This window comes from Crotalus tigris, unplaced genomic scaffold (assembly GCF_016545835.1).
Source record: "Crotalus tigris isolate CLP2741 ecotype Arizona unplaced genomic scaffold, ASM1654583v1 scf7180000018925.3142382, whole genome shotgun sequence".
NCBI classification, from domain to species: domain Eukaryota; kingdom Metazoa; phylum Chordata; class Lepidosauria; order Squamata; family Viperidae; genus Crotalus; species Crotalus tigris.
Genome location: NW_024097278.1, coordinates 102,413 through 124,882, shown reverse-complemented (window position 1 = coordinate 124,882; position 22,470 = coordinate 102,413). Strand labels below are relative to the sequence as shown.

The window sequence follows — 22,470 nt, the reverse complement described above, 5'->3', positions numbered from 1 at the left end:
GGCCATGCCCACTCTGACCACACCCACCTGGCCCCCGAGGGCAACTGCAATGCTGATGCGGTCCTCAGTGAAATTGAGTTTGACACCCCTGTACTAAATAAATAAATAAACGTGGTTTTTTTTTCATATTTTTACTTTTCTAAGCGGTACTCTTTTCAGGATGACCTTGCTGGTGTCCTTCACCTCAGTAACAGGTTTCCTATGGATGCTAACAGACGGCCCTCGATTTACAGCTGGCCGCTTAGTGACCATTCAAAGATACGACAGACACCCCCCCCCAAAAAAAAAGGCTGTTTACGTTTCAGATTCAAAGTTCTAACCTTTTGGGCACTGCAGTGAGTCAATTAACAACTCTGGCAAAAATGGTCATAAAAAAAGTTCACTTCACAAATGTCTCTCTTAGCAACAGAAATGTTGGGCTCAGTTCTGGTCGTAAGTCCAGGACCTCCTGTATAGCAATACCAAGCCAATGAAAACACTCACCTCTTTGGATGGCTTCCGAAGAACATCCCCCACTCCTCCACCGTTTCTCAGTCCTTGGTTCAACACGGTCACGATACACATCAGCAAAGTGTCACAAGTCCTCTCAATCCTGTCCTCATCGCTATCTTCACCTATGGATATCGTAAGGACAGTTCAATTAGCCAATCGGAATAGAGCTGGAAGGGACCTCGGAGGTCTTCAAGTCCAACCCCCCGCTCAAGCAGGAGACCCTATACTAGGGGTAGGCCATCTTGGCTCTTTTATGACTCGTGGACTTCAACTCCCAGAATTCCTGAGCCGGCATGGCTCAGTTTGGAAACCTCTCCCTTTCCCTCAGCATGGCTGACTCAGGAATTCTGGGAGGTGAAGTCCACGAGTCATAAAAGAGCCAAGGTTGCCTACCTCTGGCCCAGGCCTAGGCCGCTTTATGACTCGTGGACTTCAACTCCCAGAATTCCTGAGCCAGCCACGCTGAGGGGAAAGGGAGAGGTTTCCAAGCTGAGCCATGCCGGCTCAGGAATTCTGGGAGTTGAAGTCCACGAGTCATAAAAGAGCCAAGTTTGAAGACCCCTGGATTAAATATTTAAATATTTTTCCTCACAGTCTCGTGATCAAAATTCAGGCATTTGGGCAGCGGTAGGCAACCTGGGCTCTTTTATGACTGGTGGACTTCAACTCCCAGAATTCCTGAGCGAGCATGGCTCAGCTTGGAAACCTCTCCCTTTCCCCTCAGCATGGCTGGCTCAGGAATTCTGGGAATTGAAGTCCACGAGTCACAAAAGAGCCAAGGTTGCCTACCCCTGCCCTATACCATGTCAGACAAATGGCGGTCCAGTCCCTTCTTTAAAATCTCCAGTGTTGCAGGAATGGTTGCAGGAATTGGGTATGTCAAGTCTAGAGAAAAGAAGGACTAGGGGTGATATGATAGCAGTGTTCCAATATCTCAGGGGTTACCACAAATAAGAGGGGGACAACTTATTTTCCAAAGCACCTGAAGGCAGGACAAAAAGCAAAGGGTGGAAACTAATCAGGGAGAGAAGCAACCTGGAACTAAGGAGAAATTTCCTGACAGTGAGAATAATTAATCAGCAGAAGGGCTTGCCTCCAGACGTTGTGGGTGCTCCATCACCGGAGGTATTTAAGAAGAGACTGGACAGCCATTTGCCTGAAATGGTATAGGGTCTCCTGCCTGATCAGGGGGTTGGACTAGATGACCTCCAAGGTCCCTTCCAATTCTGTTATTCTGTATTCTGTAGTACACTGGGACTTCACTTTACTATATCTCGGTGCAAATGGCTTTGCATGCAAATAACCTAATTTCTGCAATGACATCACCAATTTTATCTTCCATAATGGACACCCCCTTCCCCAAGCTATATTATCAATTGTTTCACTATAGTTGGATAACGACAATATTTGTCTTAAACATGAGTCAGGATGAGTGAAGAGCAGAGGAAAAGAGGAGTGGAGAGGAGGGGAGGGGAGAGCAGAGCAGAGGAGGGGAGGGAGAGGAGAGGAGAGGAGAGGAGGGAGGACGGGAGCGGTTAGAGGGGAGAGGAGTGAGAGGAGGGGAAGGGAGGGGGAGGAGAGGAGAGAAGAGAAGAAGAGAAGAGAATTGAGAGAGAGAGAGAGATGGGGGAACACATATCAGAGTAATTATCAAACAGATAATATTTCTTTCTGATCTCTAAGTCAGTACAGGTAATCCTCGACTTACAACGGTTTGTTTAACGACCGTTAGAAGTTACAGCAGCACTATAAAAAGTGACTTTACACCCTTTTTCACCCTTACAACCGTTGGGGGCGTCCCCATCATCACATGATCAAAATTCAGACGCTTGGCAACTGGCATGTACTTATGACGGTTGCAGCATCCCGGGGTGTGTGTGTGTCACCTGACCTTTTGCGACCTTCTGACAAGCCAAGTCCATGGGGGCAGCCAGATTCACTTAGCAACCGTGTGACTGACTTAGCAACGGCAGCGATTCGCTTAACAACTGTGGCAAGAAAGATTGTGCAATGGGGCAAAAGTCACTTAACAAATGTCTCACTTGGCAACAGAAACTTCGGGCTCAGTTGGAGTCGTAAGTCGAGGACTCCCTGCATTGAAAATAATTTATTTGGCAGAAAGACAAAATATTTTATAAGCATCCCACTAACCTGATTTGATGGTTGGTACCGCAACACTGCAATTCTCTATTGAGCAGGTTTCCACCATTGTTGTTAAGCTTGTGGTAGAGACGGTGCTGCTGTCTGATACGTCAGCAAAGACAAACAACAATGACAACAACATGGAAAATCATGAGGGCTATTCACACTTTGAAAGTAGAAGTAAATGTCAACCACCCCTGTTTGCCAACCATTCAATTATCCCCTCGTTTCTCAGGCTTCAGCATGAATTTGAAAGAAAAAAAACACATGAATTTGAAAGAAAAAAAACACACGTCTGGGTGATTTAAGGAATCAATTGACTCAAGTTAATGTCACTCTTAGACCCGTTGCCCTTAATTTTTTTTTTTTAGAGCCTTCAAAATGGTGAGAATTGGAGGTTTCAGGGATAATATGGATTACTTTTATGGATAAGCAGCCCAGAGTCGCTTGATAGTAAGATGGGCGGCACAGAAAATTTACTGAATACACAAATAATAGAGAAGGACCATCCAGATTATTTTTGAAACATGCACCGCCTTGCTATGCATTATTACGATAAATATTAGAGGCTGGCCATTTCATCTTTGAGTTTCAAACTTGTTCCCTCGAACATAATAAATTCCACATTTGTGTACGTTCCAAAAGTTCTGTAAAAATTCAGTAGATCAATTTCCTTCCTTACTTTATTAATTTGTACTGAGTATTCTCCATTTTCGATTCACCTAGGCCAGGGGTAGGCAACCTTGGCTCTTTTATGACTCGTGGACTTCAACTCCCAAAATTCCTGAGCCAGCATGGCTCAGCTTGGAAACCTCTCCCTTTCCCCTCGGCATGGCTGGCTCAGGAATTCTGGGAGTTGAAGTCCACGAGTCATAAAAGGCCAAGGTTGCCTACCCCTGACCTAGTAGCAAAGATTTAAATGTCATCTGCACACCGCTCTCCCAAATATAGCTAGTCATTTCATTTAGTGACCAAAGTTACAACAGTGCTGAAAAAAGGGGCTTATGACCGTTTTCCACACTTACGACCGTTGCAGCATCCCCAGGGTCACGTGATTTACATTCGGATGCTTGGCACCTGACTCACATTTATGACGGTCGCAGTGTCCTGGGAGCACGTGATCCCCTTTTGCGACCTTCTGACACACAAAGTTAATGGGGAAGCTAGATTCACTTAACAACCGTGTTACCAACTTCACAACTGCAGTTATTCATGTAAACGCCGGCAAGAAAAGTCATAAAATGGGACAAAACTGATATAAAAACTATCTTGCTTATCAACATAAAATTTGGGCTCTATTCTCAGTCTATCCAGGTCAGGGTTGTCCCAAAGGTGCTTTTTCAAGGGGCAACTGGACTTTCTTGTTTTTCTTTGAAGATGTTTCACTTCTCATCCAAGAAGCTTCTTTAGGTCTGACTTCAGCTCAGCTCCTTCCATTCCCCATCATTCAGTCAGAGCTGAATGTCCCCCCAAAAATAGAATGGAAAATGGAATTTGTTGAAATATCCTTCTATGCTTCAAGCTGTACCTGTAATGGAGGTTTTATTTTTCAGTCTTTCCACATCCATGATGAAGTCATCCTTCAGAAACAAGAACCCAACAATGGAGAAGAGATAGACCAAAATAAGAGCTAGGACAGCTGTCAGGATAATGGACCGCCCATTCCGCGTGACACTTTTGATGACATTCAGCAAAGTCTCCTCTCGGTATACCAAGTCAAATAACTGGAGAAGATAATAAGCAAGAAGGAAGGCAATTAATCTCATAAATCACATTAGGATTGGCAGACATTCACTCCCTGAATTCAGATAATGTATTTAGAGCAATCCCCTTCAAACTACCATCTTAAGTTTCTTGGAAGAGCAAAACAAGATGGAAGGGCTTCTGCACCCAAACCAGCCAGCACACCATTATCTTACACCAGTAAGGCCACACCTGGAATACCGCATCTAGTTTAGGTCACCATATTACAAAAAAGATGTTGAGATTTTGGAAAAAGTGCAGACAAGAGCAACTAAGATGATTAGGGAGATGGAGGCTAAAACATTTGAAGAATGGTTGCAGGAATTGGGTATGGCTAATCTAGAGAAAAGAAGGACTAGGGGTGACATGATAGCAGTGTTCCAGTAGTTGAGAGGCTGACACAAAGAAGAGGGGTCAACATATTCTCCAAAGCACCAGAAGGCAAGACAAGGAACAATGGATGGAAACTAATCAAGGAGAGAAGCAACCTGGAATTAAGGAGAAATTTCCTGACAGTAAGAACAATCAACCAGTGGCCTTCAGAAGTTGTGGGTGCTCCATCACTGGAGGCTTTTAAGAAGAGACTGGACAGCCACTTGTCTGAAATGGTATAGGGTCTCCTGCTTGAGCAGGGGGTTGGACTAGAACACCTCCAAGGTCCCTTCCAGCTGTATTCTGATTGAGATCTATTTCCTTTTCCTTTATGCAGGCATAGATAAACTCATGTATAAGACGCCTCCACAACACATGAGATTGGGGTTTGGTTACAACCAACATCTTGACTTTGAGGGACCTTCATTTTCTCTCAAAGAAGCATGTTGGGGAACCTCTTCTTGAAATGAAATAAATTCACTTGGGCAAGGATTTTTTTTTCGCGGGGATAATCCACAGTTTTATTTACTACCACTGTAAATTAATGCTGGACTGTGTAAAGCTTCTGTCCTTCAGAGATATATCTGCCTTGGGAACAGTCCACGTGGAACTTACAATACAGTCAAACTTCAGCACAGGAAAGGTTTTAAGGCATTAAAATATCTCGTGATATTTTTTTTAACATCCTAAGATGCTTTATAAAATTTGCCAAATTTCCATTCCACAGAAGCTACTGAAGACTTTTACTCAAAATTCCAATAAAGGGCCCTTTATTAACGTCTGTGGATATTGAGCCTCTAAACCCGCAAGAAGACAAATACAATGAATACGTTTGCAAATATATTACAGTGATTCCCTTGCCAGAAATCCAAGATTACCCGCTCTTTGTCTGATAAAGGTGTTGAGATACGGAACAGGAAGAGTGATCTAACATGAACTAGTGCTTCTCATGAGATAGCAGGTGAAAAGTTATATAGGTGGTCCTTGACTTACATGTGGGGAAAAATGGATGCGCAGCAAACTGCCGTGCTTCCCCCCCCACACACAAACCTCATAACCTTTTGATACCCTTTGTCCCAATGAAGCAGCCAGAAGGTCATCCCCTTTTGACTTAATGCCTCACCTACCCAAATAGATAATATGCTTAAGTTACTTCCTATCTCTTCCTGCCTTTGTCAGTTCTTTCTCATTTTGATCTACTGTATTTGTTCTTTACCTGGTCTTTGATCTGGTAATATGTTACTAGAAAATAGTTGCTTATATGAAGGAATTTTCCAATGAAGAAACTTTATGTGAGCATCTAATGGTTAAACTTATGAATGTAAAATGTCAGCATTTAATGGCAAAGCCTATGTATGTGACAAGTATATAAGAAGCAATAAACTCAGAGTTTGTCAAGCTGTGTCCTGCAGCTTCAAACCTCTGGTCAAGACATGCCTGTGTCTTTTTCTTAGCGTCTTACATTACAACCATTTATTTAGCCACCATTCAAAGTTATAATGGAGCTGAAAAAAGTGACTTGCAACCGATCTTCACCCTTACAGTTGTTGCCGCATCCCCACAGTTATGTGATCATCATTCAGGTGCTTGGCAACTGACTCATATTTATGGCGGTGTCCCCGAGTCCCAGCCAGCCTCCCACAAGCAAATTCAATGGAGGGAGCCATTTTAACTTAATGACCACTCAATTTGCTTATCAACCATGGTAAAAAAAGGTGGTAAAACCAGGCCCTTCCCTAAACAACAGCTTTGCTTAACAATGGAAATTCTGGTCCCAGCTGTGATCGTAAGTCAAGGACTTCCTATATCAGGGGTCTTCAAACTTGGCCCTTTTATGACTTGTGGACTTCAACTCCCAGAATTCCTCAGCCAGCGTACCTGGCTGAGGAATTCTGGGAGTTGAGGTCCACAACTCATAAAAGGGCCAAGTTTGAAGACCCCTGCTTGTGGACTTCAATTCCCAGAATTCCTCAGCCAGACACACTGGATGAGGAATTCTGGGAGTTGAAGTCCACAAGTCATAAAAGGGCCAAGTTTGAAGACCCCTCCCAGAATTCCTTAGCCAGGAACGCTGGCTAAGGAATTCTGGGAGTTGAAGTCCACAAGTCAAAAAAGGGCCAAGTTTTATATACAATAAAACTATTTCTACTTATCTGACCTATTTAACCTCCAACCCATCCTCCCCCCACCCCCCTCCCTCCCGACTTCCCAGAGCCAAGTACAGGGTTATACAAACATATTAAACATAATCTACTTAAGTTTACTAATTATACAATAACCAAAATCATACTAACCCTTAACTCTCTTCAAACTTTAACATCATAATTTTATAAACAAATCCATTACTCATAAAATAAATGAAACTTTGTAGTTCCATATTTCTTCTCAACATATTCTATCCATCTTCTCCATACAATAACATATCTCTCTTGTGAATGATCCTTTAAATAAGCAGAAATCTTAGCCATTTCTGTTAAATTAGAAACCTTAAATACCCATTCTTCTAAAGAAGGCAGAGAGTCTTTCTTCCAATATTGACCCACCAATAATCTTGCTGCTGTTATTAAATTCAACATTAAAATAGTTTCTTTAGCATCAAAATCCACAAAAATACCCAAAAGAAATAATTGGGGAGTAAACTTAATCTTCCTTTTAAAAACCTTTTGAATGTTCCACCAAATCATAATCCGAAAGGCTTTAATATTTTTACAGGTCCACCAAACATGAAAATAAGTTGCATCAAAGCTACCACATCTCCAACATTTAGGTTGCAGGTTCGGGTACATACAAGACAACTTTTTAGGATCCAGATGCCATCTATAAAACATTTTATAAAAATTTTCCCTCAAATTTTGAGCCTGCGTAAATTTAACATTTCTAATCCAAATTAACTCTCATAAATCCAATAAAATCGGTTCCTGAATATTCTGAGCCCATTTAATCATACAATCTTTTACTAACTCTGTTTCCGAATCCAATTTTATTAACTCATTGTAAATTCTTTTAATATGAGCATATTTCTGATCTTTAATCTGAATTACCAAATTTTCATCTGCTAAAGTGATTCCCACTTTCTTATCAAAGGTCCACCTCTCCACTATTTGCAAATATTGAAACCATGATTGTAAAACATTTTCTTGCCTTAACATTTCCCCTGGACTGCATCTGGAGTGAGAAGATAGGAGGAAGGGGAGAAGTAGGAAGGTTGAGGAGAAGGAGGAGAGGGGGAGAGTGAGGAAGAAGAGGGAAAGAGGGAAGTGAGAGAAGAGGTTAGAGGGTGGATGCGGTTTGGGGGGAAATGGGTGAGCAAAACCGAAAGTTGTGTGTATAAATTTATTCTATTCTTTATCTGAAGTACTCTTTATGAATGTAATAAAAAATCAAAAATAAAATTTTTTTACAAAAAAAAGGGCCAAGTTTGAAGGCCCCTGATCTAATATGCATGACAGAATTTTCAAGATGCGCACAAGAAAACAAACATTAGTTTCTTCTCCGACAAGAAATAAAACCTATATACTCACCAAGAAGCTGTAAAAAAATTCATGCACACAGAGGCCCAGCATGCAGACCAAAACATAAGCCACATGGTAGAGAAAAGCCATGTCCATGATGACGGCTCGGTATCCACGGGTGAACGTCCCACGGTTCCCAACGAAGCTCACCAAAAATACAATCTTGTTGCAAAGCTGCACCCAAAAAAAAAATGCAATCTTATTACAAAGGTGGAGAGAAGCAATATAGACAAGAGCTCTCAAGACCTACGATGCTATCCCCAGGGCTTGCATTTTATCTCCTGTCAGCCTGAGTCCCCCATAGGTAACAAGAATGTCTCAACAAAATGTGTTTCTACAAAGTTAAAGCACCCATAGATAGGCAGGGCGAACAGAAACAACCACTAGGGCCAAGTTACATTTTTTTATTAATGTGACATAATACCAGAATACACTGTGAATAACAAAGTTAGTTAGTTTATGATATGGGCTGTATGGAAATTTAATTGGGCAGGTGGGTGGGTGAGTGGATGGATGGATGGGAAGACAGATAAATGATAATGATGGATGATATAGATAGATAGATAGATAGATAGATAGATAGATAGATAGATAGATAGATAGATAAGCAGACAAGATAGATGATAGAAGATAAATGTTAGATAGATATAGATAGATAGATAGATAGATAGACAGACAGACAGACAGACAGACAGACTAGATAGATGATAGACAGAGGATAAATGTTAGATAGATAGATAGATAGATAGATAGATAGATAGATAGATAGATAGATAGATAGATAGATAGCCAGACAGACAGATTAGATAGATGATAGACAGAGGATAGATGTTAGATAGGATATATAAAAGATAGATGATGGCAGCTAGATAGCTAGATAGCCAAATAAATAGATAGAATATAGCTAGCTAGCTAGCTAGCTAGATGATAGATTAGATAGATAGATAGATAGATAGATAGATAGATTAGATAGATAGTAGATGATAGATGAGTGAAAGAGAGAGATAGGAGATAGAGCTTAAAAATCAGTGTTCAAGCTTAGCTTTCTAACTGTGATAAGCTCTATTTTGGTGAATTTCCATCTGGTTCCAAATTACAAGCAATGCCATCACAAAACAGACACATGCATGCATAGATACATACCTATAATTCATTCATATCCTGCTTTTCTTTCAAAATATGATCTACCAGGTCTGCTAAACCTATTATTTTCATGCTATACAAACCCCACAGCAGCAAAAGTAAAAAATGTCCTTGCAGCTGATTTGGAATAGATTGATATACAAAGAATTACCAAGAACCAAACAATGCTTGTGTAAGAACAGAAGAAAAAACATGTTGCCATTTGATTCACTTTTCAGCGTATTATGCCACAAAGAAAAAGAGATTCAGACAGTAAACAACTTGTCTACAATTGCTGTTTAAATCAATTCTCTATGGACCACAGAAGCTATTTCAGCTTAATCAGCTGGAGACAATTACAATGTTTCATTCCAAAGATGGGAAAGTCCATCAAATGAAACCAAATAAAACTGGAATTCAGCCACAATAAGCTTTCCAATTTCTTTATTGATAGTAAAATTCAGAAAACTCTACAACTTAATTATGTTGACCTCAAAGAGGCAAGAAAGCTGAAACTCTACTAGCATTTGTCTGAAATAGTGTAGATATGCTGCTTGAACAGGGGGTTGGATTAGAAGACCTCCAAGGTCCCTTCCAACTGTGTTATTCTGTTATTCTGAGTTAACATAATTTTCTAGTTATGCAACCATCACTGGTTCCAAATCACACCTTCTTAAAAATCTCCAGTGATGGAGTACCCACAACTTCTGGAGGCGAACTGTTCCACTGATTAATTGTTCTTACTATCAGGAAATTTCTCCTTAGTTCTAAGTTGGTTCTCTGTAATCATCCATCCATTGCTTCTGGTCCTGCCTTCAGGTGCTTTAAGAATAGCTTGATCCCTTCTTCTCTGTGACAGCCCCTTAGATATTGGAATACTATCATATCACCCCTAGTCCTTCTTTTCATTAGATTAGACCAGTGATGGCGAACCTTTTAGAGACCGAGTGCCCAAACTGCAACCCAAAACCCACTTATGTATTGCTGGGTGCCGGGTGGGTGTGGCCCGCTGGGTGGGCGTAGCTATAGTGGCCATGGCAGATGGGTGGACATGGCTACAGTGGTCATGACAGATGGGTGGGCGTGGCCAGGGTGGGCATGGCCAGCTCGATGTTGCTCCTGGGGAGGGATGCCTGTGGGGGCCGGGCAGGGTTGGGGGAGATCCAGGGGTCTCTGGCGGGTGGGGCAGTGGGCAGAAGGCTGGTTCTGTGGGGTGAGGCGAGGCGGGGCAGGGGTGCCATGTCGCAGGGTAAGACGAGGCAGGGGCCGGGGCGGCTGCTGCCTGACACCATCGCCCCCCGCACATAAAGGCCAGCAAGCACATGGGTGCTGGGATGCATCCAGCCACGTGGGACCTCGGCAAGTTAGCGGGCGGCTAGTTGAAGAGGACAGTTGCGATCTCTGGGGCATGGCGCGAGTGCCCACAGAGAGGGCTCCGAGTGCCGCCTCTGGCACGCGTGCCATAGGTTCGCCACCACTGGACTAGACACACCCAATTCTTGCAAATTTTCTTCATATGTTTTAGCCTCCAGCCCCTTAATGATCTTGGATGCTCTTCTCTGCACTCTTTCTAGAATCGCAACATATTTTTTAAGTCAGGGAGACCAAAACTGGATGTAGTATTCCAAGTGTGGTGTTATCAAGGCCTTAGAAAGCTGTACTAATATTTCATGTGATTTTGATTCTATCCCTCTGTTAATGCGGCCTAGGATTGCATTGGCTGCAGCACACTACTGACTGATATTGAAGTGATTACCCACTAAAAGCACTAATGAACCTATCCAGTCTATGTAAGGATACACAGGAGAGAATTTTATATTGCAACCTACGCAGTATGTAGTAGTACAGGGGTCTTCAAACTTGGCCCTTTTATGACTTGTGGACTTCAACTCCCAGAATTCCTCAGCCAGCATGGGGGAACTATGGCCCCTTCATGACTTGTGGACTTCAACTCCCAGAATTCCTCAGCCAGCATGGGGAAACTATGGCCCCTTCATGACTTGTGGACTTCAACTCCCAGAATTCCTCAGCCAGACATGCTGGCTGAGGAATTCTGGGAGTTGAAGTCCACAAGTCATAAAAGGGCCACGTTTGAAGACCCCTGTAGTAGAAGTTGTAGAAAGTCTTACAGAAACCACCACAGCTGATGAGTCACTGTTTGCAGGGAGATAGTAATTCCACACTTTCTCTCTAGCTTTATGTTCATTCGTGAATTGCAGGACGCGTCTTAAGTACTTACGTTAGCGGCACCCAGGAGAATCAGCGTGGGCCCCAAACCAATGGTATATATAGACCTGAGCATAACCGAGACCAAAAACGGGCGGATTCCAACAGGTTTGGGGAAAACGAAAAGGAGAGACGTGCAGATGGCCACAGCTATCCAGAGGACAATGGAAAACAACGGAGAGAGGGTGCCTAGATTGAAGTAGAGGCATCGTGATATTTTTAGAACATAAAGAACCATGTTCTTGAATTAAACCAGTTATGATTAAATCAAATCAAACTAAACCAGACATGTCAAACACAAGGCCCGGGGGCTGGGTGTGGCCCGCAGAGTGGTTTCATGTGGCCCGCGAAGCCATCCTGGAAAGAGTGAGGGAACGGCCCCCCTGCCTTGGCCCTGGCCGGCTGCAAGCCAATGTACAATTTTGTGGTGGCCATCTATGCTGAAACGCATTCAGTCTTAGATCCACAAGGCTGTCTGGAACTGTCTGAAGCCCGTGCTGCTTCAGCCCTGCCCCCTGGTGCATGCTGGGGAGGTGTCATCCTTTGTGAGGAATGAAGAAATGCACCATCGCCTGGAAGTGGCCAGCAAATGGCCCTCACCTACTCACATATCCGGCTTGATGGGCTCCAGTGGAGGGGTTTCAGCAGGCAGTGAGACTCCAAGACCATGCTTTGGCACTTGCCCCGGTCCCACCCCTTTCTGCCAGAGACCCTCAGATCTGTCCCACTTCTACCCAGGCACCCTTGACGCGAATGATGTAGAGCTGGCCATGCCCACCCAATAGGCCACACCCACTCCATCCACACCCACCCTGGCCACACCCACCCAGCCCCCCGAGGGCAACCTCAATGATGATGCGGCCCTCAATGAAATTGAGTTTGACACCCCTGAATTAAATCCTGCGGGGAAAAATGGACACAAATACTTCCATAAAATGGTAAACCTATCAATATGTTTAAATAGAATCGAAGGACTTCCTGTAGAAAAAAGGAACAATTTAGTTCAGTGGTGGCGAAGCTATGGCACACGTGCCAGAGGGGGGCACTCAGAGCCCTCTCTGTGGGCACGCGCGCCTCACTCTTTGGCTAAGTTTTTGCAGGAAAAAGCCATTTCTCAAGCCCCTTCCTAGCCAAAACAAGTCTCTGGAGCAAGCACGCCTCGCTCTTCTTAAGAGCAATCCTGCGAAAACAAGCCTCCAGAGCGAACATGCTCGCTCCGGAGGCTTGTTTTGGCTAGGAAGGGGCTTGAGAAATGTGTTGCTCTCAAACTTACAAAGTATGAGCCAAGGTTAGACAAATTATGAGCCTGCATACAACAGCAAAAACCACATTACTTGTTTAAAAGCATGCCAAATGCAAACTTTTACCTTTCAATAAAAAGTTGCTTGCATCATTGAAAGCTTTGTTATTGTATTTTTCTTTTAAGACAAAGGATGTTAATGTATGAGTTGTTTTTTTCTAAACTAAACCTCAGTGTTCAGGTTAAATTGCCATGTTGGCATTTTGCGCTAAATGAGTGGGTTTTGGGTTTCAGGTTGGGCACTCGGTCAGGTTTGCCATCACTGATTTAGTTGGTTGCCATAGTTGACTTGGTGAACTCTTAAGTCAGGGCCTTGACTTACAATTTGCTTAGCAACCGTTCAGAGTCACAAGGGCACCGAAAACAACTGACTAACGGTCAGTCCTCACATTACGGCCACTGCAGCATCTCCACAGTCATATGATCAAAATTTGGGCGCTTGGCAACTGGGATGTATTTACTACGGTTGCAGCAAACCAAGGACACGTGATCCCCATTTGCGGTCTGGCAGCTGATGACAAGTATCTAGTTAAGGATGTGAGGACTTCAGTTCCCAGAATTCCCCAGCCCGCATGAGATTCTGGGAGTTGAAGTCGATGTGTCTTAAAAGTTGCCAATGTTGGGAAAGCCAGATTTAGAGAATGGGTATGTAAAGTGAATAGGCTTGAATTATGGAATATTCTACCCAGAGTTGAAATTTGGTTGCTGAAGGGGATAAATAGGTTATGAATAAATGCATTTAAAGAATGTTTGCGGGGATGAGAGAGATCTGCTCGTTGAATGCGTGGGTCCACGGGTAGATTTGCATTCAGGTGACGCCATACTGCTGGCTGAGAATCTGAAGGGTTTTCAGCAAATGATAGATTGCATCGTGTACCGAGAAGCACGGATGCGAAAAAGAATATATCAAAAGAAAAGGGAGATGTGTTTGACGGGGAAAAAAAAAAAGGACTGAAGATTGCAGGTTATATAAAACATGACAAAATGTGCAGCAAAGAGATGAATTTGTACACCCTGATAAAAAGTTTCCTTAAAGCCATGGAAATTGTCAGGCACAAAGTATCAGGTCTACACAGGAAGGGCCGATTATGCTGATTTATTGCTAAAAGCCTACGCATAGGATCTTCTCAAATAACAGAGATCACCTGCTTGGAGTTAGATAAGGATCAACTGAATTCATGGGGAATTGGGCTTAGTCTGCTTGTGGCTATGTAGGGATTCTAGGCCGATTCCTCCTTTAACCCCACCTCCACGTTCTGCCACTCCTTCTCCTATAGAAATGGAATGGATTCTGGCCAACTTGTTTTAAAAAATCACTTATTATGGGATTCTAGGCCAATTCCTCCTTTAACCCCACCTCCACGTTCTGCCACTCCTTCTCCTATAGAAATGGAATGGATTCTGGCCAACTTGTTTTAAAAAATCACTTATTATGGGATTCTAGGCCAATTCCTCCTTTAACCCCACCTCCACATTCTGCCACTCCTTCTCCTATAGAAATGGAATGGATTCTGGCCAACTTGTTTTAAAAAAATCACTTATTATGGGATTCTAGGCCAATTCCTCCTTTAACCCCACCTCCACGTTCTGCCACTCCTTCTCCTATAGAAATGGAATGGATTCTGGCCAACTTGTTTAAAAATTTCACTTATTATGGGATTCTAGGCCGATTCCTCTTTTAACTCCACCTCCACGTTCTGCCACTCCTTACCCTATAGAAATGGAATGGATTCTGGCCAACTTGTTTAAAAAAATTCACTTATTATAATTGGAATTCGGTGGGTAATTGGGATAGATGGATCTGGACCCAATTAGATGGTCAAGAGATGGGGTCTCATCCCTGCTACGTTGCATACAGAAATCTCATGCCATGTCAGATGTCCTTGTGATGGATGGATCCACACACTTTGTGGTCTAAGGCTAGGGTTGTTAGCATTCCAAGATTGCAGTCGTGTAATATGCAATCCCAGTCTTGCAATTCTGCAATTTCAAGGGCACATGACATGAGGAAAAAACAGCTCCTCAATTAGAGAGAGCCTAGAAGACACGCCAAATGAGCACATGACAAATCAAATGCCCCGGACAATCTGATCATCTGGAAAGCACATGTTGTCTATGTTAGAAGCCCAGTACTCTCTGAGTGAAAACGAAAAGTGAAGGTTACATCCAGGAAAAAGGCCTAATTGGGCTTTTAAATAGGGACAGTCAGACCAGCCATAACTGGGCCATGTGCAATTCACATGTTTCTGTTAACAAGCATTGTTCCACACCCCACAGAGTTATGGCTGGGTTGGTTTTTTTTTTCTACACGAAAGAGCATGACTTCTCTTTAATAATGGAGAGCCTTGAGGTTTTTAAAAATGGACTTGGTCCTTCTTAAGTAAATGGAGGACTGCCTTTAAAGCTGTTGAAGTTCTAGGTGGATGCTGCTGTCCTGCTTGCGGGACGCGAATCACCCGGCCATTTCTTCTCCCAGACATTTAACTTTTCTTTACATGTTTTCAGCATGTGATATGATGACTGGACTTGTCATGCGTTTGCCTTTCTTTAGAGATTGCCCAGCTGGCAGAAAACAGATCAGGAAATTTTCCTTTCCTTTCCTTTCCTTTCCTTTCCTTTCCTTTCCTTTCCTTTCCTTTCCTCCCCTTCTCGTTTCCTTTCCTTTCCCTTCCCTTCCCTCCTCCTTTCTTTTCCTCCCCTTTTCCTTTCCTTTCCTTCTTTTATCTTTCCTTTCCTTTTCTCCCTTTCCTTTCCTTTCCTTCTTTTATCTTTCCTTTCCTTCTTTTACCTTTCCTTTCCCTTTCCTCCCCTTCTCCTTTCCTTTCCTTTCCTTTTCTTCTTTTATCTTTCTTTTCCTTCTTTTACCTTTCCTTTCCCTTTCCTTTCCTCCCCTTCTCCTTTCCTTTCCTCCCCCTTTCCTTCTTCTTTCCTTTCCTTCTTCTTTCCTTTCCTCCCCTCCCCTTTCCTTTCCTTTCTTTTTCTTCTGTTATCTTTCCTTTCCTCCTATCCTACTACTTCTTTCTCCTTTTCCCTTGTAGTTGCAAGAGTAAAACATGGGCCAGTAAAACATGACCACATATGGAAAAGAAGAGAGCAACCATCCACTTTAAGGGAGAAACCAATTTTTCCAGATCTGTTCCATTAGCAGAGTTCTACAGAGGCCAAACTTTCCATTTTTTTGTTTCCAAATTCTAATATTCTGCCCATAGAATTCTTCTAAGAGAACTGTTTCCCCCCCCCCGCCAGCTCCAGCCAAAAAGTAAAAAAAAAAAATTGTCTGTTTCAAAGATGTCCCTGACAACAGATGACTTACGAATAAGTTGGCGGTGGGCTTCTTTAAGTAAGCAGAAATTTTAAATTATGAATTCAAGTTTGCAGAGAGTTAAGGGTTATTAGGATTTCGGTTACTGTATAAGTAGTAAATTTAAGTTGACTATGTTTAGTTTTCTTTTTTCTTTTCTTCTTCTTTTTTTTTGTAACCCTGTACTGAGCTCTGGGAAGTCGGGGGGGGGGGGGAAGGGGGTGGGGGAAGGGGGGAGGGGAGAGTATGGGAAGTACGTTCAATAGTTCAGATTTTGGTGATAGAGGATTGCTCGGGCATTTTCCCTCAGACCGCATCCGATTAGAACAGCGGTTCTCAACCTGTGGGTCGCGACCCCATTTGGGGTCAAACGACCATTTCACGGGGGTCGCCAAACAATGCGACCTGCCATTTTTTTTCTCAGCCGGCGCAGGGGGCGCCGCCACACAGGGGCGCATGGGGGTGCCGCCGCGCATGCGTGCCGCGCAGGGGGCGCTGCCGCGCATGCGCGCCGCCTGCTCATGACCGGGGTCGCCGGTCTAAAAAGATTGAGAACCACTGGATTAGAAGAAGAGGAGAGGGATAAGTAAGTAGAAAGATGGAGGAGAGAGGGAGGGGAGGAGAGGAGGAGGAGGTAGAAGGAAGGGGGAAGTGAAGAGATGAGAGGGGGATGCGGTCTGGGGGGAAATGGGTGAGCAATGTCGGAATTTGTGTGTTGTATTTTAATTTCTTATGTATCTGAATTTTGTTTCTTATGACTGTAATGAAAATAAAATAATAAAAATGGATAAAAAAAAAAAAGTTGGTGGTGGGCTTCTACTATTGCTAGCAACGGAAAGACCTGAGTTTTGTAACGTTATAACCCAAGCAATATACCTTCATCGCCATCATCTCCAAACGGATAGAAGAGGGCGACGGCTAGATTGATGAAAACGGCCAGGTTGAACGATATGCTTCCCCAGAGAGAAATTTGTCGAGAGAACCAAAATAATGCTGGATTATCTAGGAAGGAAACGAAAAGCAATTATTGTTCATCTCAACAAAAATGATTGTTCCTCAGAAAGCAGCACCTTCTGGGGAAGGGTTGATGTAACATTCTCCAGAGGTTGTGCGTGCTCCACCGCTGGAGGCTTTGAAAAAGACTAGACCAGCGATGGCAAACCTTTTAGAGACCGAGTGCCCAAACTGCAACCCAAAGCCCACTTATGCATCGTCGGGTGCCGGGTGGGTGTGGCCCATTGGCTGGGCGTGGCTGCGGTGGTAACGGCAGATTGGGTGGGACAAAAAAGTTCAATCGATCAATTCCAACTTTACAAGATCTTTTTTTCCCCCGCGAGAAGTTGAAATTGATTGATTGACCCTTTTTTTTTTTTGCACACGGCAGCAGAGGCCTAAAGCGAAAAGGTTTTATAAAATCCAGCTGAAGGCCTAGGACTGGGGCGACGGCACGCATGCCCACAGAGAGGGCTCTGAGTGCTGCCTCTGGCACCCGTGCCATAGGTTCGCCACCACTGGACTAGACAACCATTTCTCCAAAATGGTACAGGGTCTCCTGCTCAAGCAGGAGGTTAGACTAGAACAGGGGTGGCGAACGTTTTAGAGACCAAGTGCCCAAACTGCAACCCAAAACCCACTTATGCATCGTCGGGTGCCGGGTGGACATGGCCCATTGGGTGGGCATGGCCAATTGGGTGGGCATGGCTGCGGTGGTAATGGCAGACTGGGTGGGACTAAAAAGTTCAATTGATCAATTCCAACTTTACAAGATCTTTTTTTCCCCTGCGAGAAGTTAAAATTGACTGATTGATTGAACCTTTTTTTTTTTGCACACGGCAGAGGCCTAAAGCGAAAAGGTTTTATAAAACCCAGCTGAAGGCCTAGGACTGGGGCGCGTGCCCACAGAGAGGACTCTGAGTGCTATCTCTGGCACCAGTGCCATAGGTTCGCCACCACTGGACTAGAAGACCTCCGAGGTCCCTTCCAGCTCTGTTTTTTTCTGTCCTGTTCTGTTTTAAATCATGGTATCTTCTGATTAAAATGTTACCTGCTGCTATTACATCTTCAAACAACGCCACATCCTCAAGAATACAGGAGTGAATTAATGACACTAAAGAATGAAGTGAAACATGTAAGTAACTTTTTTTAAAAGATGGTTTGCTTGGCTTGTTTGGAAAAAGAAAACAGGGGTTGGATTCTAATTTATAGATAACCTAAGGCTTGACGTCAAATCTACATTGATCCCTTGTTTTAATGTGGCCACCCATTTTTTGACTTGCTATTCTATGTTCTATCTCCATGGTGGCACACAGAGCCCTCTCTGTGGGCACGCGTGCTGTCGCCCCAGTCCTACGCCTTCAGCTGGGTTTTATAAAACCTTTTCACTTTAGGCCTCCACTGCCATGTGCAAAAAAAAAAAAGGTTCAGTCAATCAATTTCACCTTCTTGTGGGAAAAAAAAGACCTCACAAAGTTGGAATTGATTGAACTTTTTAGTCCCACCCAATCTGCCGTTACCATCACAGCCACGCCTACCCAACGGGCCATGCCCATCCAATGGGCCACACCCATCCAATGGGCCACGCCCACCCAGCACCCGATGATACATAAGTTGGGTTGCAATTTGGGCACTCGGTCTCTAAAAGGTTCGCCATCACTGTTCTATCTTGTTTTTTATGGTTAATAAATGGATAAAGCAGAATCTTTACAACAGGACTTTCCCCAAGGTTAGAGACTAGTCTAGGGGTAGGCAACCTTGGCTCTTTTATGACTCGTGGACTTCAACTCCCAGAATTCCTGAGCCAGCCATGCTGAGGGGAAAGGGAGAGGTTTCCAAGCTGAGCCATGCTGGCTCAGGAATTCTGGGAGTTGAAGTCCACGAGTCATAAGAGAGCCAAGGTTGCCTATCCCTGCCCTAGGCCGCTTTATGACTCACGGACTTCAACTCCCAGAATTCCTGAGCCAGCCACGCTGAGGGGAAAGGGAGAGGTTTCCAAGCTGAGCCATGCTGGCTCAGGAATTCTGGGAGTTGAAGTCCACGGGTCATAAAGCAGCCTAGGCCAGAATTAGGCAACCTTGGCTCTTTTATGACTCGTGGACTTCAACTCCCAGAATTCCTGAGCCAGCCATGCTGAGGGGAAAGGGAGAGGTTTCCAAGCTGAGCCATGCTGGCTCAGGAATTCTGGGAGTTGAGGTCCACGAGTCATAAAAGAGCCAAGGTTGCCTACCCCTGGACTAGACAATAGATCTCTTCAGAGTAACCATGAAACAGACAAACCATTACAAACCCCATACTTACTCCTAATTTTTCTCTGCCACTTCATTTCATTATACAGATCCTCGGTCTGCTGGAAAAAGTCGTTTACTTTGCTTCCTTGCTCGTCTCTTTCGGTGGTATTGAACACCCGGCATTTTGATTCGTGAGTGAGGAATTCACAAATGTTTGGCACGGGAAATACTATTTGTTCCATGGTTCTGTCGTGGCGGACAATCTGCAAAGACCCCATAACTGAGTTGGAGACATATATACTGGAATGTCAATATAAATTATCGTTTTGTGCTTCTGTGAGCACAGCCAAAGTTGAGGAATATTACAGCTGCTGTTCCAATTTGATTCCAATTGTTCAGACATGTCAGAACAATGCAATTGGGCAGAGTTTCAGGAACAGGAAAGTCTCCTTAATTTTGAGGCATGAGGGATTGGGATAACAGTAGATTATCACCCCTTAAGTGTTCAATTTCAGTTCATATAAATTTGTGAGAATTTATGTACATCCCAGACAGATACGAAGAATTTTTAAGAGAAAGAAAAAACTACTAAGGTAATATCTGGAATGACAGAAGAAGGCTACATTAAAAGCAGATAGAGCTTATTTGTTCATTTAACACGATCTCTGTTGCCTTTCAAAACAAGGGCATAAAAAGCTAAAACTAAGAAGCATAGCACAGACCTAATCCCCACGCAAAGTAGAACATTTTTTAAAAAAATTGAGACGTGATTTTGATGATTCGACAGGAGAGATTACAGAAAGAAGATTAATAGGATGTAACATTAGGAGAGGTCAAAAATTTATTTGTACAGTACTTATAACTGCTGTGCAGAATACAGCCAGTCCACGACTTACAACTGTTCATTTAGGGACCGTTCAAAGTTACGACAGCACTGAAAAAAGTGACTTACGACCGTTTTTCACAGTTACAGCCTTTGCAGCCTCCCCAGGTTCGTGTCATCAAAATTCAGATGCTTGGCAACTGACTGGTACTTATGACAGTTGCAGTATCCCGAGGTTATGCGATTCCCTTTGGTGACCTTCTGACAAGCAAAGTCAATGGGGAAGCCAGATTCACTTCACTTAACAACTGCAGTGATTCACTTAACAGCTGTGGCAAAACTCACTTAACAAAAGACATTTTGGGCTCAGTTGTGGTTCTAAGTCAAGGACTATCTGTACTTGATGCCACTTCCTTAAGTTTCTCTTTTGTTTTAACATTTTTCTTTTTTTCCCTACTTTTTTCTTTGATTTATTTTTTTTCTTTCTTTCTACTAGTTTGTATTAGCTTTTATCATCTTTTTAAAACGTTTTAATAAAATTTTATATATATATATATATATATATATATATATATATATATATATATATATATACACACATACACATATACATACATACACACACACACACACACACACACAAACACTTCCTTCTATCCTTGTTCTTTGTTTCCTGTAATGTTTTTTATACTTTTATTAAATAAGTCCAATTTTTATCTATCTATCTCATCTAGCAATCATCTTTCTATCTGTCTGTCTCTATCACCTATCAATCACCTAACAATCATCTATCTATCTATCTATCTATCTAGCTAGCTAGCTAGCTAGCTATCTCATCTAGCAATCATCTATCTTTCTATCTGTCTTTCTGACTTTCTGTATCACCTACCAATCAATCATCTATCTATCTATCTATCCATCCATCCATCCATCCATCCATCCATCCATCCATCCATCCATCCATCCAATATATGATGCTGGATTCTGTTTAACTTGAAAATTGAATCTCTTCATGAACAGCTGCATATTGTGATACAATGCAGAAAGTGTGACATTAAGATTTAGGAAATACGAAACTTTCCTAATTTTTAGGGAATAAACCTTATTTATGACTGAATTTGTAAGCAAACAGTGCTGAGCCAGTCTTTGAGTAAAATGTGGTAGGAAACCTGAGGCTCTCCTAGGGTTAGGCAACCTTGGCTCTTTTATGACTCGTGGACTTCAACTCTCAGAATTCCTGAGCCAGTCATGCTGAGGGGAAAGGGAGAGGTTTCCAAGCTGAGCCATGCTGGCTCAGGAATTCTGGGAGTTGAAGTCCACGAGTCATAAAAGAGCCAAGATTGCCTACCCCTGTCCGACACCCTTGGCATAACCTGATGACAATTGCACCTTACAAAGCAACAGAAGGAAGATTCTCTCATGAACTGTCACTATTATTTATTTATTTATGAGACTTATATACCGCTTTAAGTGCGATATATATATATATATATATATATATATATATATATATATATATATATATATATATATATATATATATATATATATATATATATTTACATTGCCCCCAACAATCTGGGTCCTCATTTTACCTACCCCGGAAGGATGGAAGGCTGAGTCAACCTTGAGCCGGTGAGATTTGAACCGCTGACCTGCTGAACACAGTCTGCTAAAGTGGCCTGCAGTACTGCACTCTAACTGCTGCGCCACCTCGGCTCAGTTCTTATCTCAACAAATCTCATATCTCAAGGAAGGAGCAGGAGGAGGAGTCCTCCGTGAGGTGGAAAGTAGCACTGAAGGCTACAAATATTTTCAGTTCAGCGGGCAAGCCTTTACCTCAATTTGAGCGGTGTGGTTGGCGTAATACTTCAAAGCTTCATCTCCTTCTTCTGGATCTGCCCCAGGCTTCAGCATGTGTTGTAATGCTTTATTGTGACGGGACAACTAGAAATGAAAAGGAGGGGAAAAAGTGCTAGAAATGGCATCTGGGTAGCTTACAGACAAAAGGCAAAGGACATATTCAGTTCCACTGAATAAAATACAGGTAGTCCTTGACTTACGACCACAACTGAGCTGAAATTTCTGTTGCCGTTGAGACATTGGTTAAGTGAGCTTTGCCCCATTTTACAACCTTTCTTGTCCCAGTTGTTGTCACTGCAGTGGATAAGTTAGTAATTCGGTTGTTAAGTGAATCTGCCTTCCCTATTGAC

At 43.0% G+C, this 22,470-nt stretch overlaps 1 protein-coding gene across 3 annotated transcripts in view; it reads right to left on the bottom strand.

Annotated features, from left to right (window-relative positions):
- Positions 1–22,470, bottom strand: part of ITPR2 (inositol 1,4,5-trisphosphate receptor type 2) — a 132,995-nt gene that overhangs the window by 15,068 nt on the left and 95,457 nt on the right. For all 3 annotated transcript variants that reach the window (XM_039357570.1, XM_039357571.1, XM_039357572.1), the window contains 8 exons: positions 22,097–22,204; positions 19,505–19,697; positions 17,087–17,212; positions 11,623–11,798; positions 8,271–8,435; positions 4,163–4,358; positions 2,644–2,736; positions 484–614 (listed from right to left, as the gene is read on the bottom strand). In XM_039357570.1, coding sequence (XP_039213504.1) covers positions 484–614; positions 2,644–2,736; positions 4,163–4,358; positions 8,271–8,435; positions 11,623–11,798; positions 17,087–17,212; positions 19,505–19,697; positions 22,097–22,204 — 1,188 coding nt within the window. The remainder of the gene's footprint in view (positions 1–483; positions 615–2,643; positions 2,737–4,162; positions 4,359–8,270; positions 8,436–11,622; positions 11,799–17,086; positions 17,213–19,504; positions 19,698–22,096; positions 22,205–22,470) is intronic.